Source organism: Melospiza georgiana, chromosome Z, assembly GCF_028018845.1.
Source record: "Melospiza georgiana isolate bMelGeo1 chromosome Z, bMelGeo1.pri, whole genome shotgun sequence".
NCBI lineage: Eukaryota > Metazoa > Chordata > Aves > Passeriformes > Passerellidae > Melospiza > Melospiza georgiana.
The window spans coordinates 81734369-81754690 of NC_080465.1; the positions used below are offsets into that span (position 1 = coordinate 81734369).

General features: G+C 40.9%; 1 protein-coding gene across 3 annotated transcripts in view; it reads right to left on the reverse strand.

Annotated features, from left to right (window-relative positions):
* The window catches only part of DYM (dymeclin), a 209406-nt gene that overhangs the window by 148364 nt on the left and 40720 nt on the right, over positions 1–20322 (reverse strand). For all 3 annotated transcript variants that reach the window (XM_058044202.1, XM_058044201.1, XM_058044204.1), the window contains 2 exons: positions 19059–19184; positions 16579–16721 (listed from right to left, as the gene is read on the reverse strand). In XM_058044202.1, coding sequence (XP_057900185.1) covers positions 16579–16721; positions 19059–19184 — 269 coding nt within the window. The remainder of the gene's footprint in view (positions 1–16578; positions 16722–19058; positions 19185–20322) is intronic.

The following is a 20322-nucleotide window of genomic DNA, read 5'->3' on the forward strand; positions in this document are numbered from 1 at the left end:
ATCTTTAGCAATTGCATTGTGCTTGTCCCAAGTATGTGCCAAACCACAGTGAAAATCTAATTTAAAATTAATTAACTGGAGAACTCTACATACATGCCGAAGCTAACTTCTACAAAGCTTCTATGCTTTAAAAACTGGCTTCTGCAATTTGCAAATATGCCAGTTCTTGACATACCAATAGGATGCTGGAATGACTTAAAAATTACTCCAAATATTTGAGCATGCCATCAGTTTCAGCAGACTGGTGGTAGCCATGGTGGGGAGAGAGAGTGCAAAACACAGAAGGGAAAAAAAGGTGCTATTAAAAAGACAGGAAGAGAAACACTGTAAGAGAGATTGAGAACACATTATTTTCCAATACACAAACTGCAAAAGCTCATAAGGTTATTTTTTCTTCTTCCAGTGAAAATACTAAGAAGCCAAATTGCAAAGATAAACGTTTTCTATTTAGCAAGGACAAAAATTCCCCAAGTAGCTACATATTATATGACAAATCATTATCCTGACTAGACAAGGTACACAGGATTACGTTTAAAACATTTTAGTTGACTACTCAGGAAAATAATTATTAAATTTTACTGCCTATACATTGTTCAAAGTAAGTCTACCTTCTGTTCTAAAAAACATTTATAAGTCAACAGAGTGCACCAAGGCAACAGGAAAACCATGGAGGAAGAGACAAGAGTAATAGGTAGCTACTTATTTTCTTCCTATCACTTGATGCACTGAGACAGTAAACTTCCATAGTCCCATGAGAGCCCATATTAAACATAATGTATTTTCTATTCATAAAGCAGCACCAGCATAAATGGCAAACACACCCAGACCAGCCACACACAATAGCTTTCCCTGCATTTGTTCATTTTAATGCTGCAATTAAATCACTCAGCTCTACCAACTGCTGTCACCAGGACTTTGTTTTGTGACTGCTACAGCAGTTTAAAATTGTTTGTTTGGGAAAGAGCACAACTTTTGCAAAGCTTCAGAATGTTTTCGAACTCGGGATAGGGAAGGCAAATATATCTCAGAAAAGGAAAAATTTATATAAATCTTCATTAATAAGCAATTTGAACCAATACAGCAATTACACAAAAAATGCACTGACAGCAGCCACAGCATGTTAAAAGGTTGTAGAAAAATTAAACAGAACATTGGGCAAGAATAGGAACGTGGCTAATGAGCACATTTTCCATCTAGGCTAAGACTATTTCAGGACAACTCTCTTAATTGCAAAAATGTAAAATGCTGCACTTCCAAGTTCATAAAGCCTTTACATAACAAGCAGTTCTCTAACCTAGATTACATGAGATTCCTGTCCAAAAACAACAGTGACAACAATCAGAGGCTCTATAGCTTCTGTCCATCTCCCAGGCTGCTTGCACCAAGAAACAACAAACACCACCTCGAGGGTGATGATGTACAGCAAATCCCAAATTTAACTTTTTACAGAAAAGACAGCACACAAAATCCCTGAACTGAAAAATGGGAGAGGAAGTCAAGGAGGGGGAAAAAGCCTGAAACCACAACAGATTTTTCCATAGCGAAGTCAGATTATCTTTAAGCATGTTGGCAAACTCCACTCGATGATCACCAAACTATTACTGAGATTGGCTGAAACAGCAGACCTGCCGCTAGAACTTGTGTGCAGATCTTACATTTGATTTTAGGAGCAGATGCTCCAGATGCTGTTTGAGAGAAACCTTGGAAGAGCAATGCTGCTTCTGGAAATGCCAATGGAACACCTTGCCACCTCTCACTTCTGGGTCCCAAGACAATTTAAAGAGGTTGACGAGAAGTCATCTCAAAAGCTTTCTCATCACAGTCATCTGATTCATTTAATAAAATAGTTGGCAACAGGAAAGTTCATGGAGAATCACAAGTAAGGTCAGACTTAGCAATGAAGTCCCCTGTTTAGTCAAGAAAATGAATGTGTCTGGTACAGTCCTAGACTTGCTGTATTGTTTTAAGGATTCTGCTTCATCAGGTGGGCTTTTTAACTTAAAAAAACTACTCCAGATTTCACAGACCATCAAATCACTATGGTTGGAAAGATCTCTAAGGTGAAGTCCAACCATAAATTTGTTGCTATTCATTTTTCTTAAGACTAAATTATTGGATCATTGAGAAAACTTACAAAAAAGTAATTTTCCTGCATGGAGACACAGAGAGAATCACAGAATGGTTTGAGCTGGAAAGGACCTTTAGGATCACCCAGTTCCACCCCTGCCATGGGCAGGGACAGCTGTCATGAGCCTAGATTGCTCCAAGCCCTGTCCAACTTGGTTTTGGACACTTCCAGGGGAGCAGCCATATACACACACTCAGAGTGGCTCAACATGAAGACCAGCAATTCTGTTGGAAGTTAACAGCTTTTAAAGACATAATTTACTTCCAATATCCATAATTTCCACCAAATTAGATTCCTCAGTGAAGAGAGAACTTCCTGGTAAGTCTGGACTAGTGTCTGAAAAGCTCTGACGTCAGGCACACACGTTTTGACAGAATGCTGTGTGTCCATGTCTTGCTCTCCATATGTGATGTGGAAAAGCAGCACTCAGTTCAGCAAGACAAGCAGTGATTTTGCTTCAGGACCCAGGGCCTGAAGGGTCTTCTGGGCCAACCAGCCTACACAACTTCAACCACATACTAATATCAAGAAGTCCAAAATCATTGTTCAAGACACTTGAAATTTCGATTTATCTGACTTTGAGACCACAGGCCAATCAATTACCAGGAAGGGGAACTTTTATTTTTACTTTTTCCTCCAGGACATTGCAGGTGATAAGACTCGTGGGCATCTGTTCTACTTCCACTGATCAGCTGTTCATAATGGATGTCTGGGAACAAGCCCTCCTGCTACAATTTAGTACAGGTTCCATACTAGGACATAAGGCTTCCAAGAAAGCCTTCTGGATGAAGAGAATACATGTGTTTTTAGCACTGTACTTACAGATTTACAACTAACTTTTCTCCATGGAGAGCCTTTCCAAACCAAAGGAATCTTTAATCCATTACACAGTATGGGTGGTGTTTCTGGTTAGATACATGCAGTTATACATATCATTTTTGGACTAGTCACTAGGTCTCTGTCAATCAGAGATGTCACAGGCATTCAAGCTGCTGTGCCTGACTGCTAACACCACCAAGATCATAAACAGTTTACTAATATATCCTAGCAAGTACTCTTTATGCAATTTATAGTAAAACTCAATACATTGTTAAAATTAACAATTACTATTTTATTTTCCACACATTTTTCTATAGCAGCTGTTCTTTCATCATTTCAGAAGTTCTAAAATGTAACTTTCCTGTATAGGTAATTTCTCATGAATATCACATCTGACTTGCCCAAGCACTAGAGAAATCCAAGGTAGTTCCAAACATTGTATTTCAAAAATAATTCAATTCTCTGTTGAGTAAAACTGTTTTCTTTTGACTTATTTTGTTCCTCTTGCCACACTTTTCTGTGAAACAACACTTAACACAAAAGACCCAAGTGTCTGTTGCTGACCACAGAAATTAAAGTTCTTCATAATGTTATTTGAATAACTAGATATAAAGAAATTCTAAAATTACATATTAAGGTTCTAGTTTTTTCATCTGAAAGATGTCATGTATTTCCTCAGGACTGGAAGTGGCTGGGGACATTTTATTTCAACACTCCCACCAGATATCAATGTGCTCTGCGTGCGCTGCACCACATGACATACCTGGTTTGCATCTGGAATGTTGCACCAATGTTTCTCCTTCAAATGGTTAAATATGTTAATTATGCACTTTTTCTAACTGTGGTTTTCTGATTGTTTTCAGCATAAACTGTGTAAAAAGCCCAACACAGTTCACCTAGTATTCTATGAAAAATCAAATGCTCCTCTGTTTGCTCCTTGCATCACTATGAATTCAGAGCATGATCAAGAAGCGTCCCTTCTTTCCCTGGAGCACTTTGCACCGCTGCTAAAACTGACAGGTTGAAAGTTCAGGGTCTCATCTGAAGATTTCCTCAGAAGTTACTGGGATTCTACACAAGCACACAATGTCTCTGTGCATAACCAGACCCCAGAACCACACACTGCAAAGCTATAAATACACATCCTTTGCCACGTAGAGGAACATGAACACTTTTACACCACACAATCTGCTATCATCATCTCCAAAATAATTCTTTACTTGGGAAGAAATTATGGCCTGTGAGGGTGCTGAGGGTCTTGCCCTGGGTGCCCAGAGCAGCTGTGGCTGCCCCTGGATCCCTGGCAGTGCCCCAGGCCAGGCTGGATGGGGCTTGGAGCAGCCTGGGACAGTGGAAGGTGTCCCTGCACATGGCAGGGACATGGCACTTTAAGGTCCATTACCATGGAAACTACTCTGTGATTCTTGATTTGATGATTCACGGCAGTCCTGGGGGCTTGCTCTGTTTCCAAAGAATGGTACAGATCCTGATATGTTTATACAAAGCCTTCAGAAGTATTCAGAGAGTAATGCAAGACCAGCTTATGCACTTAGAAAAAACAACTCTTTAGACATGCAGCCCCTAGTAAGATTTGTGTTTAAGAGCTTTGCCAGTCCAAAAGAAGTTTGCAAGCCTGATAATTGCAATACAAGATCTTCCTTGAGAGCACAGAGAAAAAGAACAAAGATGGTTCTCAACAAATTATTCACTTCTCTCTTATTCTACTGGCTAACCTTCTCTCCATTTTTTTTGAATCTCACTATACAAAGCATTGTATTCAGGCAGATATTACATGGGCGGTACAGTAAGAACTAGTTGTGTAAGAGCTATTTCTTGCCTCCAAAGTCCTAGTTCATTTAAGCCCTAATTCAGATCTGCCGAAAACTAGTTTGTTCTAAAGGCTTAAACGAATCTATAAATCCACCTTTCCCCAAAGGTTCAAACCCAGCTGTATGACAGACATCACAGAATGGTTTGGGTTGGAAGGGACCATGAAGACCAGCTCAGGCCATCCTCCTGACATGTTTTCTGTGAATTAAGACCAACAGGAAAGTGAAAACTCTCAGTTCAGGCTGAGAGTATAGGTCTATGTATTTATCAGCATCAGAGTCTCATACTGCTGAACAAAAATCCAAAATATTAGCTGGAATGCTATGAAATTCAGTCTTTTAACAATTACAAGGAATCTTTCCAGAGTCAGACTCATTCTGAAATTTTTCATTTAGACAGAAAATATTATCCTGTTCCTGACCACAATTCTCTTATGAAACCTAGTTTTAAATTTATTACCTACCCAATTCAGCACAAGAGTGACAAGGTCTCAACTCTGTCATTATTAATATCCACAAAAGGAATACAGGGCTTGGATCACAGCCAAGGAAAATCTGTCCATTGTACTGCAGCATTTCTACCCGTAATAGTCTACCTCAAACCTCACAAAATGCTGAAAAATCAAGGGGGAAAGAGAGCAGTGTTTGGCACAAATACTGGACAAAATACTATCTAGAAAGACAAATATGAAAGCATTTGTTTAATATGCTAAATAAAAATAACTTGCTCTCCACTTGGCATAAGCAAGCCCTTAACAATAGCCTAACAAAGGAAGTTTTTTACATTAACTCTTGGATACACATTCACATCAGGAATGGGTTTGCATCACAACAGCCATTTACATGTAAGCAACATGCTTCATGTCAGCCACCAGGTCATACCTGGGTTAGAGATGTCAGTCATCCTCCCACCCACAGCTGCTCCACCTTCCCAGCTCCACACGTCCCCATTCTTTGTCTTACAGGACAGAAACAAAGATGGAAAGGACTAGGAGACAATATGGGACACTCAGGGATTTGCTTCTGTGCCTGTCCCTCAGCCTCGGCCTTTCCTTTACTTCACACAGCACTTAAGTTTACAGTGTTTAGTTTTATTAAACTCCAATATTTGCAAAAAGATAAAATGAATAAAGTTGCCTTCCAGCTATGGTGCTGGTAACATTTCTTCCCTCTTGCTCTAGCCCTTCGCCCAGTCAGCCTGCACAAAAGCAGCATGTCACTTCAGCCTGAGCCACATCCCCTCATCTGTGACAATCGCCACCACCCAGACACCAACTGACAGAGCTTCTCAACAGCACAGCTCTGGGCTTCATATATATTCAAAATCCAAATAGAAATCTAATTGCTTAGAAGCAAGCAAAAATTCACACTTTCCTGTAAGGATGCTAACTGAATTTCCATGTAATGCAGAAATTTATTTTTCAATAATGGAAATCCATTCTTTTCAACCAGGATGTCTATTCCTAGGTGCCACATTCTTTTCTTGTTAATAGTATTTTTCTTTCCCCAAAGTGAGTCACTCTGGAAAATGCCATTCGCTTAAAAGAGAAAAATTGACAAACAACCCCAACTGTCACAAAAATGAATGTTCATGCTCAGTGCTACAACTACCACATACCAATAACTTAAACCTCAATCACAAAAGTACCAAATTACTCAACAATAGTAACTGGCCTCAGGACAAGGAAATAAAACTTAAATCTGCAACTGTGAAAATAGTTTCTACTAATACACTGCTAAGCACATGATCTGTTTGGCTTTGCTCTGCTTTGGCTGGGAAGTCTTTCACAGAAAGACGGAAAAAGTTTTTGATGGCTTATTCAAAAGGAAAAATAGCCATTTATCAGGTTATGTAAAAATCTCATACTTGTGTTGGAAACTACAGTTTGGCAGAACACATTCAATTACCACTGGGTCTTCTAGAACATTAGGTAAAAAATAACGATGGTATAATCGCATTAAGGGTTTGTCTTTGTTGGTTTAAGACAAAGATTTTAGTCAAAGGCCTCATTAAATCTTAGATCATTCTGTGCAGGGCTTAGCTCCTCTGTGGGTCTACAAAAACAAGGAAGTACAACTATAATCCATAGAAATAAAAGAAAGATGGAAACACTTCCAAGTTCTTTATGCTTAAAAGTAGAGGAACATTTTCCCCTTTTGAACAAAAATTATTCATTAGAAACTAATGATCATTAGCCATGTAAATGAAATTATTTGTGAAATCACCCCTCAAATTCAAACATTTCAGTCCATATAGCCAATACTGCAAGTTTGTGCTCTTAAGAGCATACTCAACAAGGCTCAAGAAAACATACTCTGAGCCACATCCAGGTGGTGTGTGCTGCAACCTCCAGGGAGGTTGTATAGGTTGCAGCACCTCAAAATTACAAAATGTTTTGTAGCCAAGACTTTCACAGTATTTCCTCTTAGCACAGAATGGTTTGGGTTGGAAAAGACCTTAAAGCTCCTCTTGTTTCAGCCCTTTGCCATGGGCAGGGACCAAGCTGCTCCAAGCCCTGTCCAGCCTGGCCTTGAACATGTCCAGGGATGGGACTTCTCTTATCCTTCAAAACATTTTTGTCTCACATTCTGCAAATTCAATGTATTCTTTGCATACCAACCACAATAAAAAATGCAAATAACCAATTTAAAACAAGGTTGCTTAGGAAAATAAAAGGACAGTTTTATGATCTTTTGAGATTTATGATTTTATGAGTCAAGGAGCAAAGCTTCTGTACAGATCTGCAAGACTGCAATTTGGAAGTGCAAATATACACAGAAATGCACACAGATATTCTCACTACAGATTAAAGAGAGTCAAGTATCCGTTTGATTCTTGGTTTTGGTGCTCTTCAAAGTTTTGCTTCCACAACACATTTTGTTTTCCTTCATTTCCCTCAGAGATCCAGCAAAAACTACCACAGTCATCTCCTAAGAGCACAGTATTCCTTCACACCATGCACATTCAAAAGCCAGAACAACAATTTCTACTTGCATTAATGACTCGTTTATGGAGGTAGTTAATTACCCACCTCCTTCTGGACAGGTGCTTAGCACTGGCAAGACAGGTACCACTTTCTGCAGGGAATATTCTTGTCTCCTAAGTACTATTACTGAATCAGAGTTAACCTGCAGGCTCCTTAAGTAAGCATTGTATTTAATTTATATATCTTCACATTTAAGCACTGTAGTTGAGTAGACTGACATCACAAATTAAGGCTTCCCTCCTGACAAAAATATTGAAAGGCAGATGGAACTGTTTCAGAACTTGAACTAATTTGATCATGAAACAGAACTTCCACATCTAAAATGTGCCTCTCCTATCACAAGTCCATTCCATGCTGAACGTATTTCATAAACTTCTCTTTAACCTATTACATGTCAAAAAGTCTACCAGACTTCATGAGTTATTTAGTGAATGGGTTAAAATACAGATTTTCCTTGCAGATGCACTAAAAAAAGATCTATCATCATTTATTTCAGGGAAGGAGCAGAAGCTAAAGGTGAGAGGGAACAGGGAACTAAACAGAAAGCACAAACACCCATTCCTCTACCCTTGTTTTACCTAAAATGTATCAATAATAAAATATATATAAAAGCTTAAAAAAATGGAAAATAACATGACAACTTCACAGAACTGGTACTCCAGCAGCCTACTGGAGCAAACAGAATCCCTAGAAAAAGGAGCTAGCTAATCAATATTTCCAGACAGGCAGTGCACAGCATTGCCTTTTCAAGCCTTTAGTCTTTACACACACAACCAATCAAAAAAACCACAAAATTTAACTATTAAAAGGAGTTTCACACGCCAGGCAATGTAACTCCCCTGCTCTGCTGAACATGGACAATGGTTAAAATTAGTGATCTGATGTCTGAATACTCCCACTCCAAAATATGGCACAGACATCTGGCAGGACAATGAAAGGGAAACAGTTAATGTGTTATTCAGTAACATGTAATTTATTAACAAAAGCAGCTTCGGATGGATTTAATCCATGAGCAGACCTGAAAAACAATTTTTAAGAAAGAACAATAGAAAGCCAAGGAATTTGTTGAGCTTTATCAATGCTCTTCCATCCTGACTCGCAATGCAGCTCAGTTTCTCCTATCCATCCAATTTGTCAAAGGCACCTGTCAATTACTAGACATCCAATTTAGACCTTTCATTACATGGCATCACTGCATCTGGAAACAAACAGATCATCCTTTTTCCTGACTTATCCATTTTCATGAGAAATCATGCAGCTAAACAATGGAGCTTGAGCACTTTAGGGCAGGTGTTGTAAAAATTATGAAGAATAAATCCCTTATGGAGCTGTAAGTTGTAGGTGTTACTATAACATTCAATATTAGTGCAAAAGAACCTAATCTTCTGAGTCATTAATGCTACAAAATCTGCATCTGCCATCCAAAAGGAGTACCATCAAAAACCTCAAGATGGTACTCTTGGAATGGTTTGTGTTGAAAGGGAAAAGCTTAAAGCTCATCTCATCCCACCCCCTGCCATGTGCAGGGACAGCTCCCACTGTCCCAGGCTGCTCCCAGCCCCATCCAGCCTGGCCTGGGGCACTGCCAGGGATCCAGGGGCAGCCACAGCTGCTCTGGGCACCCTGGGCCAGGGCCTGCCCACCCTCCCAGCCAGCAATTCCTCATTCCCAATGTGCCACAATCTGTGCCTGCCCTCTGGCAGTGGGAGCCATTGCCTGGGTGCTGTCCCTGCCTGCCTTGTCCCCAGGGGCTGTGCAGCTCTCCTGGAGCCCCTGGAGGCCCTGGCAGGGGCTCTGAGGTGTCCCTGGAGCTTCTCTGGTGCAGCTGAGCAGCCCCAGCTGGGCCAGGCTGGCTCCAGAGCAGAGGGGCTCCAGCCCTGGCAGCAGCTCCGTGGCCTCCTCTGCACTGGCTGCAGCAGCTCCAGCTCCTTGTGCTGCTGGAGCCGGGGCTGGGGCAGCTCTGCAGGTGGGCTCTCACCTGAGCACAGTATCTGTTAACACTGTACAAGAAGTGCAGCAGCCCACAGGAAGAAGGTACCAAACCTTTAACTCACAGAGTTTGGACTGTTGCTTAGACAGCATGGATGGTCAAGCATCTTTGTCATTTGAAATATGCTCAAAAATGAACTTGAAAAATACTTTTTAAAGCCTTTTCACATTTATTGCTAAAATAAAGATTAGGTAGGAAATGAACATTCTTGCTGACACTCAATTATAAGGCAAAGAGCTATGGATTTCTTACCATCCACTAGAAAAAATTTATAGGACTTTAAGAAAAAGTCAAACATAACTGCTTTTGCTGCTCAAGTTCATTTTTTTACATAGCTGATTATTGACATTCTTTAATTTATAAATACTGTCTATCTCAATTCTATTTCCATAATTCTCTAGAGCAAAGAAGAATTTGGAAAGCAAGAAATACCTGCTTCTCAGCCATATAAAGTTCCTTTTTTCTAGCCCTAATCCTTGCAAAATATCAACTTTTAAAACTTTGTTACAATACATCAGCTTGCTTCTTGGTTTCCTTTAACAAGCAATTTCCCCTAAAGAATTAAAGCAAAACCATCTTTGAGCCAATAGGTTTTCTCTTCTCTTTTATAATGGGTTATTTGAAGCTGCTCAGGTTTTGGAATATCAGGATAAATGTCAGGGAGATAAATCACCAACACACCTCGTGAAACTTGCTGCTGCACTCTCAGTAAACAAGCTGAAGCATATGGTTACAATTAGGGTTTGTATGACCACAGAAATCAGAAGCTCTAGTCATGAACCACAGCCTCGCTGTGCTGTGCACTGATGGTCCCTGCTCCAAACAGCTGACAGAGCTACAGCACAGCTCCCTGCACAACACAAGCCTGGGCAGTGCCAGGAAGACATCACAGAAAAGATTTTAAAAACACATAAGCCTCCACAATGTTAAGTATGAAAAATGTTGTCACTGTCACAAGGGTGGAGTGGTGGCAGTCAAGGGTCCCCAGGAGCACCAGCCTGTCCAAAAATAAAAGAAAAATGTACAGTTTCACAGAATATCAGAATGGGTAAAAGTGGAAGGGACCACAGTGGATCATCTGGTCCCTGCTCCCCCCAGCAGCACGGTCATCCCAAAGTAATGGCACAGGATTGTGTTCAGATGGTCTAGAATATCCCCAAGCAAGGAAGACTCCACAGCCTCTCCGGTCTGTTTTCAGTGCTCAGTCACTGCACAGGGAAGGTCTTCCTCATGTCAAGGTGGATCTTCCTTGGCATCAGTTCCACTGGTGCCATTGCTGGGTCCCACAAAGAGAGTCTGATCGCTGCTCTGACACCTGCCTATAGATACTGATAAGTCTCTTCAGAGTCAAAGATTTTTCAGAACTATCAAGCCTAGGAAATGATAGTATAAACTGCTATTCTGGGAAACCATGCTTTGCTGTCACTACTGTCAGTGTATGTGCAAAGAGCAGAACTCACAGAGCAAAGCCCATGCTACCTGTACAGCTAGTTCTGACTAATAGTGGTTTACTATCAAAATAATGTTGGTGAAGCTAACAGGACTGATCAACAATTTCATGGACTCTCAGGATGGCTTGAGTTGAAATGGGACCTTAAAAACCATTCCAAACCCCCTGCCATGTGCAGGGACAGCTCCCACTGTCCCAGGCTGCTCCAAGCCCCATCCAGCCTGGCCTGGGGCACTGCCAGGGATCCAGGGGCAGCCACAGCTGCTCTGGGCACCCTGGGCCAGGGCCTGCCCACCCTCCCAGCCAGCAATTCCTAATTCCCAATGTGCCAGAATCTGTCCCTGTCCTCTGGCAGTGGGAAACCAACCATTCCCTGTGTCCTGCCCCTCCTTGTCTTGTCTTAGGTTCCTTTCTAGCTCTCCTGGAGCACCCTGAGGCCCTGGCAGGGGCTCTGAGGTGTCCCTGGAGCCTTCTCTTGGTCAGGTGAACAGCCCCAGCTGCAGAGGGGCTCCAGCCCTTGAAGCATCATTATTTCTTAATTATACTACAATTGTTCTGGTTTCAGATCCTTGTCATTCAAATCCCAAGAGCTTGGTGGAGCTGGGGACAAATGCCACCAGAAGTGCTATTGCTGTATAACCATTCTATACTCTCACACAATGCAAATACACAAAGATAAATTACATTACAAGTAACAGAACATACATGGCACAGTGTACATCAGAGAAGTGTCTAAGAGCTTGATAGTGAGTACATCTCTGGTCTGCAGAGATACTTCTCAGACACAATATATTTCTCTACCAATGCAATTAAGGCTGAAGGTGAGTTTTTGTCATAAAAACTTGAAAACTCTCAAAGGCGATACTGAGACACTGGTCAGGCAGCAGCAACCCAATTTCAAACCAGCTTCTGTGGTCCTTGTAGCACCCAAGCACAGATTTTGGGCAGGATGAAGCTGCTCTGGCACCAGTTTGCTGTGCAGCTCTTGCAGACTGCCCCTGCCACAGCTACACAACCAGAATACTCAACTATTTATTCTCAAAGTACCTGTGCTTGAACTGCAGCCACACACTTTGCTCTGTGTCAGGCACACTGTCACGGGAACTAAGTGAAAGATTAAAGATCTGGAAACTTCCTCAATCTTCCTATTCAGACAGGGGAAAATATCATAGTTACAGCATCAAGAGGATGACACTTACAGACCGTAAGCAAGAAGGAAAACAAACAGACAGAACTGGAAAAGAAAGCTCAAACATACATTTCCATTGTGGTGGGCATGAACAGGCAATTAAGCATTGACTAAGCACCAGAGACAGACACCAGACCTGTGGCACATCACAAAAAGGATCTGGAAGGTAGAAGCAAGCAGAGTGAAGCATTTGCTAGCAGAAGTAAAGGTTGGTGAAACCATAACAATAGGAAATAACAGACACATTGTTAGTATCTTTTTGTGTCTCTCTACTTTGATATATTTTAATGTAGATATTACAAATCAAGCTACACAAAATTGAAGAGGAAAAGATAGTAACATAAAACACTAAATATTAATAAACAGTTTTCTTATAAAGTTAAAAATTACCATTCAAATGCTTCTATTTACCAGAGAGTAGCACCAAAAAAAAAAATAGAATAAGCTGTAGTGTATATAAATCACAGATATACAACAGAGGTCTGACACCTTCAGGTGTCCTAATGCTGAACAGTACAGTGCAGAGTAAAGCATATACTTGCCTAATATAACATCATCAATGGCCAGGAATATTTCTCTATTTCCAACGAAAGTATACAGACATGAGAAAACAAGCTATCACTGATCACTACACACTAAATTCTGCAATTTCTATTAATGCTACAACAGTGCATTTGTGTGGCAGATTAGTTATGATGATGACTTGGGTGATTAATGAAGCTGAATCCGGTCAGTGACTCTGCTAGAGCTCCTCACAGATACAGCATTGTACCCCTCACATCTATAAACACCCTAACAGCACAAGCCAAGTCAATAAGATCCCACTGTTGCAGTAACTCCTCACTTCTGCCAGATGCATTAGTGTCTGGAGTTGTTTTTAATAGCAAAGTATAAACTGGATCAACTATTTCAAAGGAAACCATCTAAACTGACTTATTTTTCAACAGTCTTGAGTAGCACTATCATTTCCCTGTCTTAGCACATCATCTGCTTGGCAGTTCCTCACTCTAACAAGGATTCTATTTTGCAAGCAATAAAATGACTAATTTAAAAAAACATTGCTTGTCCACAAAAAGTTGTCTCAACTTAGTTGACTGTAGACTATGAATTGGCAAATGTTAAGAAATCTCTACAAAAAAGAAGAGGGAACTTAGAGCCAACAAAAAACTTGGGTTTGAGGGTAAATTGGTTCAATGTGCTTTGTGAACCAAGAATAATTAATTTCTGGTTTCCAATAAATGAGTTTCTAATATCTAAATTCTACTGCCATGCATATTAATGTCATTTATGCTTCACAACACTGCCCCAGATCTAGCAGCACTTTACAATTACTGTGCACACCTACTGAAAGACCACAAAGACAAAGCAAAGTTGACTCAGTAGAGAAAAATCTCCTTTATGAAGTCACAAAAATAAATACCATTATTTTTCCCCTCCTTCCAAAACCACCATTGTTTCTTTAATTATTGGAGCATAACAGAATTGGCAGGACAATCCAATCCAGGTATTTTATATCCAGGACAGAAAAAGGTCCTTGCACAGAGGTAAACTGGATCCAGACAGAGGCCAAACCCAGAAGTAATTGGTGTGAGGATGTTGGTTGTGTGGTTTCAGAGTTAAGGAAGCTCATGAGAGGAAGAAAAACAGGCTACGAAGGATGAGAAGCAGGAGAAGGTTAACTGTGGGAAAGGGTAAAATTCTGCTCATGTCGTGTATAATTATCACTCCTGCTGAATCACAAGGAAGGAAAAGGAGGGTGGATGTAAAATACGGTGCTTGTAAGAGTTTGTTGATCTCCTGCTGCAGTGCAAGTGACTACAAAACAGGAATAACATTACACATGATAATTTAGACGACTGTGGTATTAAGTAAAATAATTACCATGTACAATAATTATTTTAGGCCTCAAAATGTCATATTAAAAATACTTTTTTTTTAAACCAGGTTCCTATCTCCTTTCATCCTAAGTAGATTGTATTTAGACTATTTCAGTAAACTTACTTTAAGCATTATGTGGTATTTAAAAGGCACTGAGCAACACAGAAGTGACTTTTCAATTCCTCCATTCTTTCAATTTCTATCATGTAAAGATTACAAAACACAAAAAAGTAATACAATACAGAAATCACATCAAAGTTTTCCACAGCTGTTCATTGCTCAAAATTCCCTTTTGTTCCCTAACAGATTGTCACCTCGTGTTGCTGCATCTTCATTTGTGCTGTGCTCTACCCATGTACCTGAGGCTACATGAACCAAAGTATTGATTTCATAACAGTTAATTCAGAGATAAGACAGGTAAATATGCCATTTACTCTACAACCCTACTGTGCCCACGTTTCACCTATAGTCCAACATCATATATAGGCAAGTATTTTTTAAAAATCTCAAGCAACTGTCTGAGCATGGACAGAAAAAACATTTCTGTTTTTTAACAGGATGTGGTACTCCTTTTTTCCCTTTTCCCAGGCAGGAAATTAGAAAGCTCTTTAAAAAGGCTCCTCTTCTTAAAGCTTTAAATGAAGACACTTAATTTGCCGGGCTAAGAGATGGCACTTCAGGTACTCATGAAAGAAGCAAGAAAACAAGCGTAGGCGTATGCCAAGGTAGTTGCTAAGGGAATGGTTCAAGACGAGTGAAGGAGGTGGGAGTGTAGGAAGAGACAAGAACAGATGTAGGCTGAAATCTTAAGAGTTTGCATTAAGAAATGGAAACTTAATATACAATGGGTAAAAAGTCACAGGGGATATCATGTAAGAAGTGTTACAGAGGGAGGCTCGAGTGGTGGCAATATGGATGCATTTACAAATCAGTCAAGTAACCAGAAGAGGGGAAGAAGTGTTTTGCCTGTGGCAGCACTGACACAGAAAGACACTAGAGAGATCAGAATTAATAATAATATAAATAACAGCAATTACTCCAGTAATACTCCATACCAAAACTGGCAGCAAAAACTGAAAAACTACAATGCAGATACTGAAAACTGTTTCAGAAAAACACGTTAAGGGCAATTTCTCCTTGCAATTGAAACGAAGGAAAAGAATATAGCTGATGGGACTCTCGAATAAAGCACTGCAAGGAACAACTCAATTAACCTGGCGTGCGTGTAAGTGAATCGCAAAGCAAGCCACTACTGTGCGCTGGGTTTGGGTTAGGAGGGCGCAGCCCGGAGCGCGGACGGGGCTGAGCGCAGCGGCCGTGCGCTTTTACTGCCGCCCTGAGGAGGGACGCGGGCACTGCCTCCGAGCGCCAGCTCTGGCAGACCCCGTGCGGCCTGAACTTTAATATTCCCTCAGGAGGCTGCCAGTGAATTGATTTCACAAAAGAGCTAAATAAATAGTATCGGTTTTAACAGCAACTGACTTGCAAAGTGTTCTCTAGTTTATCGGGGAGAAAGAAAATAATATCTACTTTTGCTGTTAGCACTGTATTATGTTTTATTCTCATTCAGTGGAAAAGAAAAAACCTCTAGGACAGATTTTTATATACCACTAAAACACATCTGGTGTGGGGAAGGGAGCAGCCACCAAACAAAACAGAGTGTATAGTATAACAAAAATGAGAAACCTTCTTCTGAACAACAAATGGCATCAAGTCTTTGCTATTCTTCGGGCAGTATTTCTCTACAGCAAACAGTCTGGGAAAGGTCAGAATCTAGTCATACTGATCAGGAAAAAACATTAGTCAACTTACTGGGAAAGGCACAATATGTTACAAAAATTCCTATCTAGGTTGCTCCCTTACATCAAAGAGCCCTCCTAGGAGGGACCCCTTGGGACCACCTAACCCAACCTTTCGCTCAAGCAGAGCCACAGAGCAGGTCACCAGATGCACAGAGTAATTGTAAAAATAAAATGCGCACATAAAACTATTTCTTGCAACACTTTAAGTAACTTGAAGTATGTGATTCATCAAATAGGGCGCTACTTGGTTGGTTGAGGGTTTTTTAATGTGTGAGTAAAAAAACCCCGGGGCTAGGTGATACTTTTACCATCTGCTGTCCTGCAGGTATAATTGCTTCAGATTCTAACACATCTCAAGATGGGCCACGCAGGCCTGTGGACAGCTTTTCTACACTGGTATCACTTGCTGAAAAAGAAATGGGCTACAGGTGTGTCTGAAAGAGAGGGCACACAGAAGGCAATACTTCATAAGGTCTGAAATACAATTTATAGAAAATCAGACTCACTTGCCACCCCAGATGCAATTCCATAGAGCAGTCCTCCTCCATCTGTTTGCTGCTGAAAGACGTGGGTCCCTGGAGGAGGGCTTCTCTCTTGTCTAATGAAATTATACAGCAAAGTTTTCACAAGTCTGCTGGTGTATGGGAGACTGAAAAGGAAAAAAAAAAACTTAGTTGACTCGCAACTCACAAAATTTGGCACAACAAAGTCCAGGTAGGGTGCAAGTGCTAGTGTTTGGCATTAAAGATGGTCAGTAACTCTCCCAATGCTGACAAGACTGGAAAGGAAAAGAACACCAAGGTCTTGCCCATGCAAAGCTGCCCAGACTTCACCAGGGGTCTGAAGGAGCATTTTCCACAGCAGGACCATGAAAACTGCCTTCTGGGTTTTGTTTTTTAAATACTACTTTTATATAAACCATTTAGTTTGTATTGTATTCACTTACCTCAAGACATAACTGGAAAAGTATTTATGCAATGAAAAGGAATGCTGTATTTTTTCAGTTTTCACTCCATGCTCTAGTAACACAGAAGAGGTACCAACAGCATCTTTCCACACCCACAATATTTTTGCTTGTGTGTGCAGCTCAGAACCAATCTTAAACATCTTTTCATACCTCAAAGATTCTATAACTCTAGGAATTTGCGAAGACCAATGAAACAACCAACCTTACATCAATGAATCTGAAAAATGCCAGTAGAATTTGTTGGGTTTAACAAGAAGGTTACAGTATTTCCAGAATGGAGTAGCATTTCCACAACAGCAAACAGCTGACTCCAATTCCCATCTGATTTAGAATTGAAAAGAAGGAGCTCTGTTAGGATGGACTGTCTGACCATCTGTAGAATCTGAGAAGGAGCTAATGTTCATGTACCAAACACCAACCACTGCATGGTGTGGAGCCAACCAAGGGTTTTTGGGAATTACAAGCAAGGACTTGGTAGAAACACACCAGAGGAAGACCAGGATGTGGCTGGAGAAGGGGCCATGTGGGAGCAGGGCAGCATTTTAGGGACAAACCTCCTGGTTGTGGCTCCTGCAGGAAAGCACAGCCTGGCACAGGGACAGGGCCAGAAGGGCTGGGCACTGCAGGGGGAACTCTGAGCCCATCCAAGGGCCCAAAGCCCCAAACCATCTCCAGAAAGGCCTGAAGGAACCACTGTGAATGAGAACTGACTTGCTCAAAAGGTGGGAAACTTCTCCCCAGCGAGCGGAAGATTAAAATGTGCCCCACAAAGCCCAGGGCCCCAAGACATCCCATCAGCTGGATCCACACTGGAGTCAGGACTGGTGATCTCTCTTGTTTTCTTCCTTTCTCTCTCCCCTTCTTTGATCCAACCTCTCTCTCTCTCTGTGTCCCTCTCTTTCTCCTTTTACAGCACCCACCCACCTTTATCCAAACCCCACTGCGCTTACACTGGAATATCAGGGACAAACACTGTTTTCCATGCCAAACGCGTAATTTACTAATAAAATTTGGCAGATCCTCTGACTTTTGTCATTCCTTTTGATCATGAACATCTACAAACCCTGGGTGCTTCCCTCTCCTTAGGGGTGGGATGTCACACCAGTATCACTCCACCTGTTCACATTGCTCTTGATTCCCAGCCACCAAATTCCTACATCTCTCTCCAGAGGTCAGGCTCCTCCCAAATCTCTTAGATCACATACTAAGTCTTTCCCCAAACACTCCCCATTTTCCCCCAAACCCTTGATTCCTTCCATCCAGAGACTGAAGTAGCAGGATACCCCACACACCCTGAGGCTCTGGCCCTATCCTGCTGATGTTTCAGGCTGAAGTCTGCCCAGTGCTCCAAGCTGAGCCTCACTCCTTCCCCTGCATGTCACAGTACTATCTGTCTCTTACACCTAGTAGAAACTTCAGGAAACCAGAGAATAAATACATTTATGAGAAATCTGCCCACATGGAACTTGAAGTTGAAAGAGAATGAATGGAAGCCTGACTAAAATCCATGTAAGCCACAGTGAAAGCACTTGAACACAACCACCAACTTGCCAGAGCAAGTGGTATTACTCACACAACCAAGTCTACCCCCGGCTAAGTGTTCCCTTCAGCTCAGCCCAGCATGTGTACTCATCTTTCCAAGGACTGCTGCTTATCTGGACGGCAAGAAAGCCCTAGCATTTCTGAGGGACCCGAGTTCTCCAGGCTGCAGTGCTACAAGATTCATTGTTGAATCAAAAAACCATCCTGAAAACTAAATACTGTTTAAAGTTAATGAAACTAACCTCAAAATATAAAAGCTATTTCCAAATTAGTTTTACTGAAGTCAGGGCTGTGAGATTTCCACCCAAATCCCTCCAAGAGCCTTTAGAGATGTTTGCTTTTGTGATCTCTTTTCTTTTGAGCAGAACAAATTTTCTATCACGATAATATTTTGCTGCCTTCTGTTTTTGAACAACCTAAAGAAGCCACCAGCAGCATTTTCTTTGCCCTTAGGCAGCACCCCAGAGCAGGACCTACCATCGACCATGCATCAGGTATTTGTGAATGATGCTCTCTCGCAGAATCTCTTTGTGGAATAATTGGCAGGAGAGAAACACAATGAGAGTTGTCACGGCTTCCAAGGAAATGCTGTATGTAATATCTCTGCAGAATAAAGAGAAAATTACAGAGATTAATCTACTGGGTTGTTTACAGGCTGATTTCCAAGAATACTTGGTAGCTTCACCAGAAGTTATACACTGTGTAGCACAGCGAGATTCAACTGGGAACATGTGAACAACAAATTGAAGAAACTCAGAATCCTTTCATACAAAAAATGGATGTTTTTCTTAGGAATAAGCAATTTTTTCAGACGCCAAAGGACAAAACAATGTAAAAAGAGGTATTGCTCATGGCATTCAAGTTGCAATTGATAGACTGACTATACTTCTTCCTCAAAATACTAAGTATCTCTCAAAAGTGTGTCCTTTGCACTATTAAACAAAATTGTCACAAAGACATCATCCTAAGTGAGGGAATGAATGTCCAGCTAGCCCAACACAGCTCCATCTGCCAAGAAAACTGGATTCCTATGAGAAGATTGTAATCTACAAATGCCAGCTCAAGTGTACAAAATGCTCAGGGTATCAGGATATGTTGCTGAGTTTTAAACAGTATTTTTGAGGTAACAGGGAAGTAGAAAGTTTCAAAGTATTACAAGGTATTCAAAATAATCACAAAGAATGAGCTGCAATGCTTAAATACAGGCACCAGACAGTTCAGCACAGTTCATTTAGCCCAGGTTCATTAGGAAAGGCTGTGCAGCAAAACAGATGACAGGCACACTATTAAAAGTATCTTGTGCTTTCTGTTCCCACCTCTGCCTATAATGACCTTGTTACAAATCTGGTTTTTAAAAGGGAGATAAAAACGGCATTTGCCTCCTAAATCAGTAACAAATTGCAGACTGCAAGAAACCTTTTAAAACGCAATAAACTAACTTGGACATGGACCAGTATCATTCCTACTTTCAACCAAAGACCATTTTTACATCCTCCAAAATGAGGTACTTCATTTGGTGCAACAGCACCACCCTGCAGTTCATCAGAAATATTGTTATCAAGTATTGTTATTGTTACCACAAGTTCTTTTAATGCTTCTCCCACTGTCACTATTTAATTTCCACAGTATGCTTCACAATCCAGTATTGCTAAGTCACAATGGTTTCCCTGCAACAGTTATCAAGGTTTTCTGACCTGGGACCTACTGGAAATTCAAAATCTGTTTATTATTGTCAAATGCA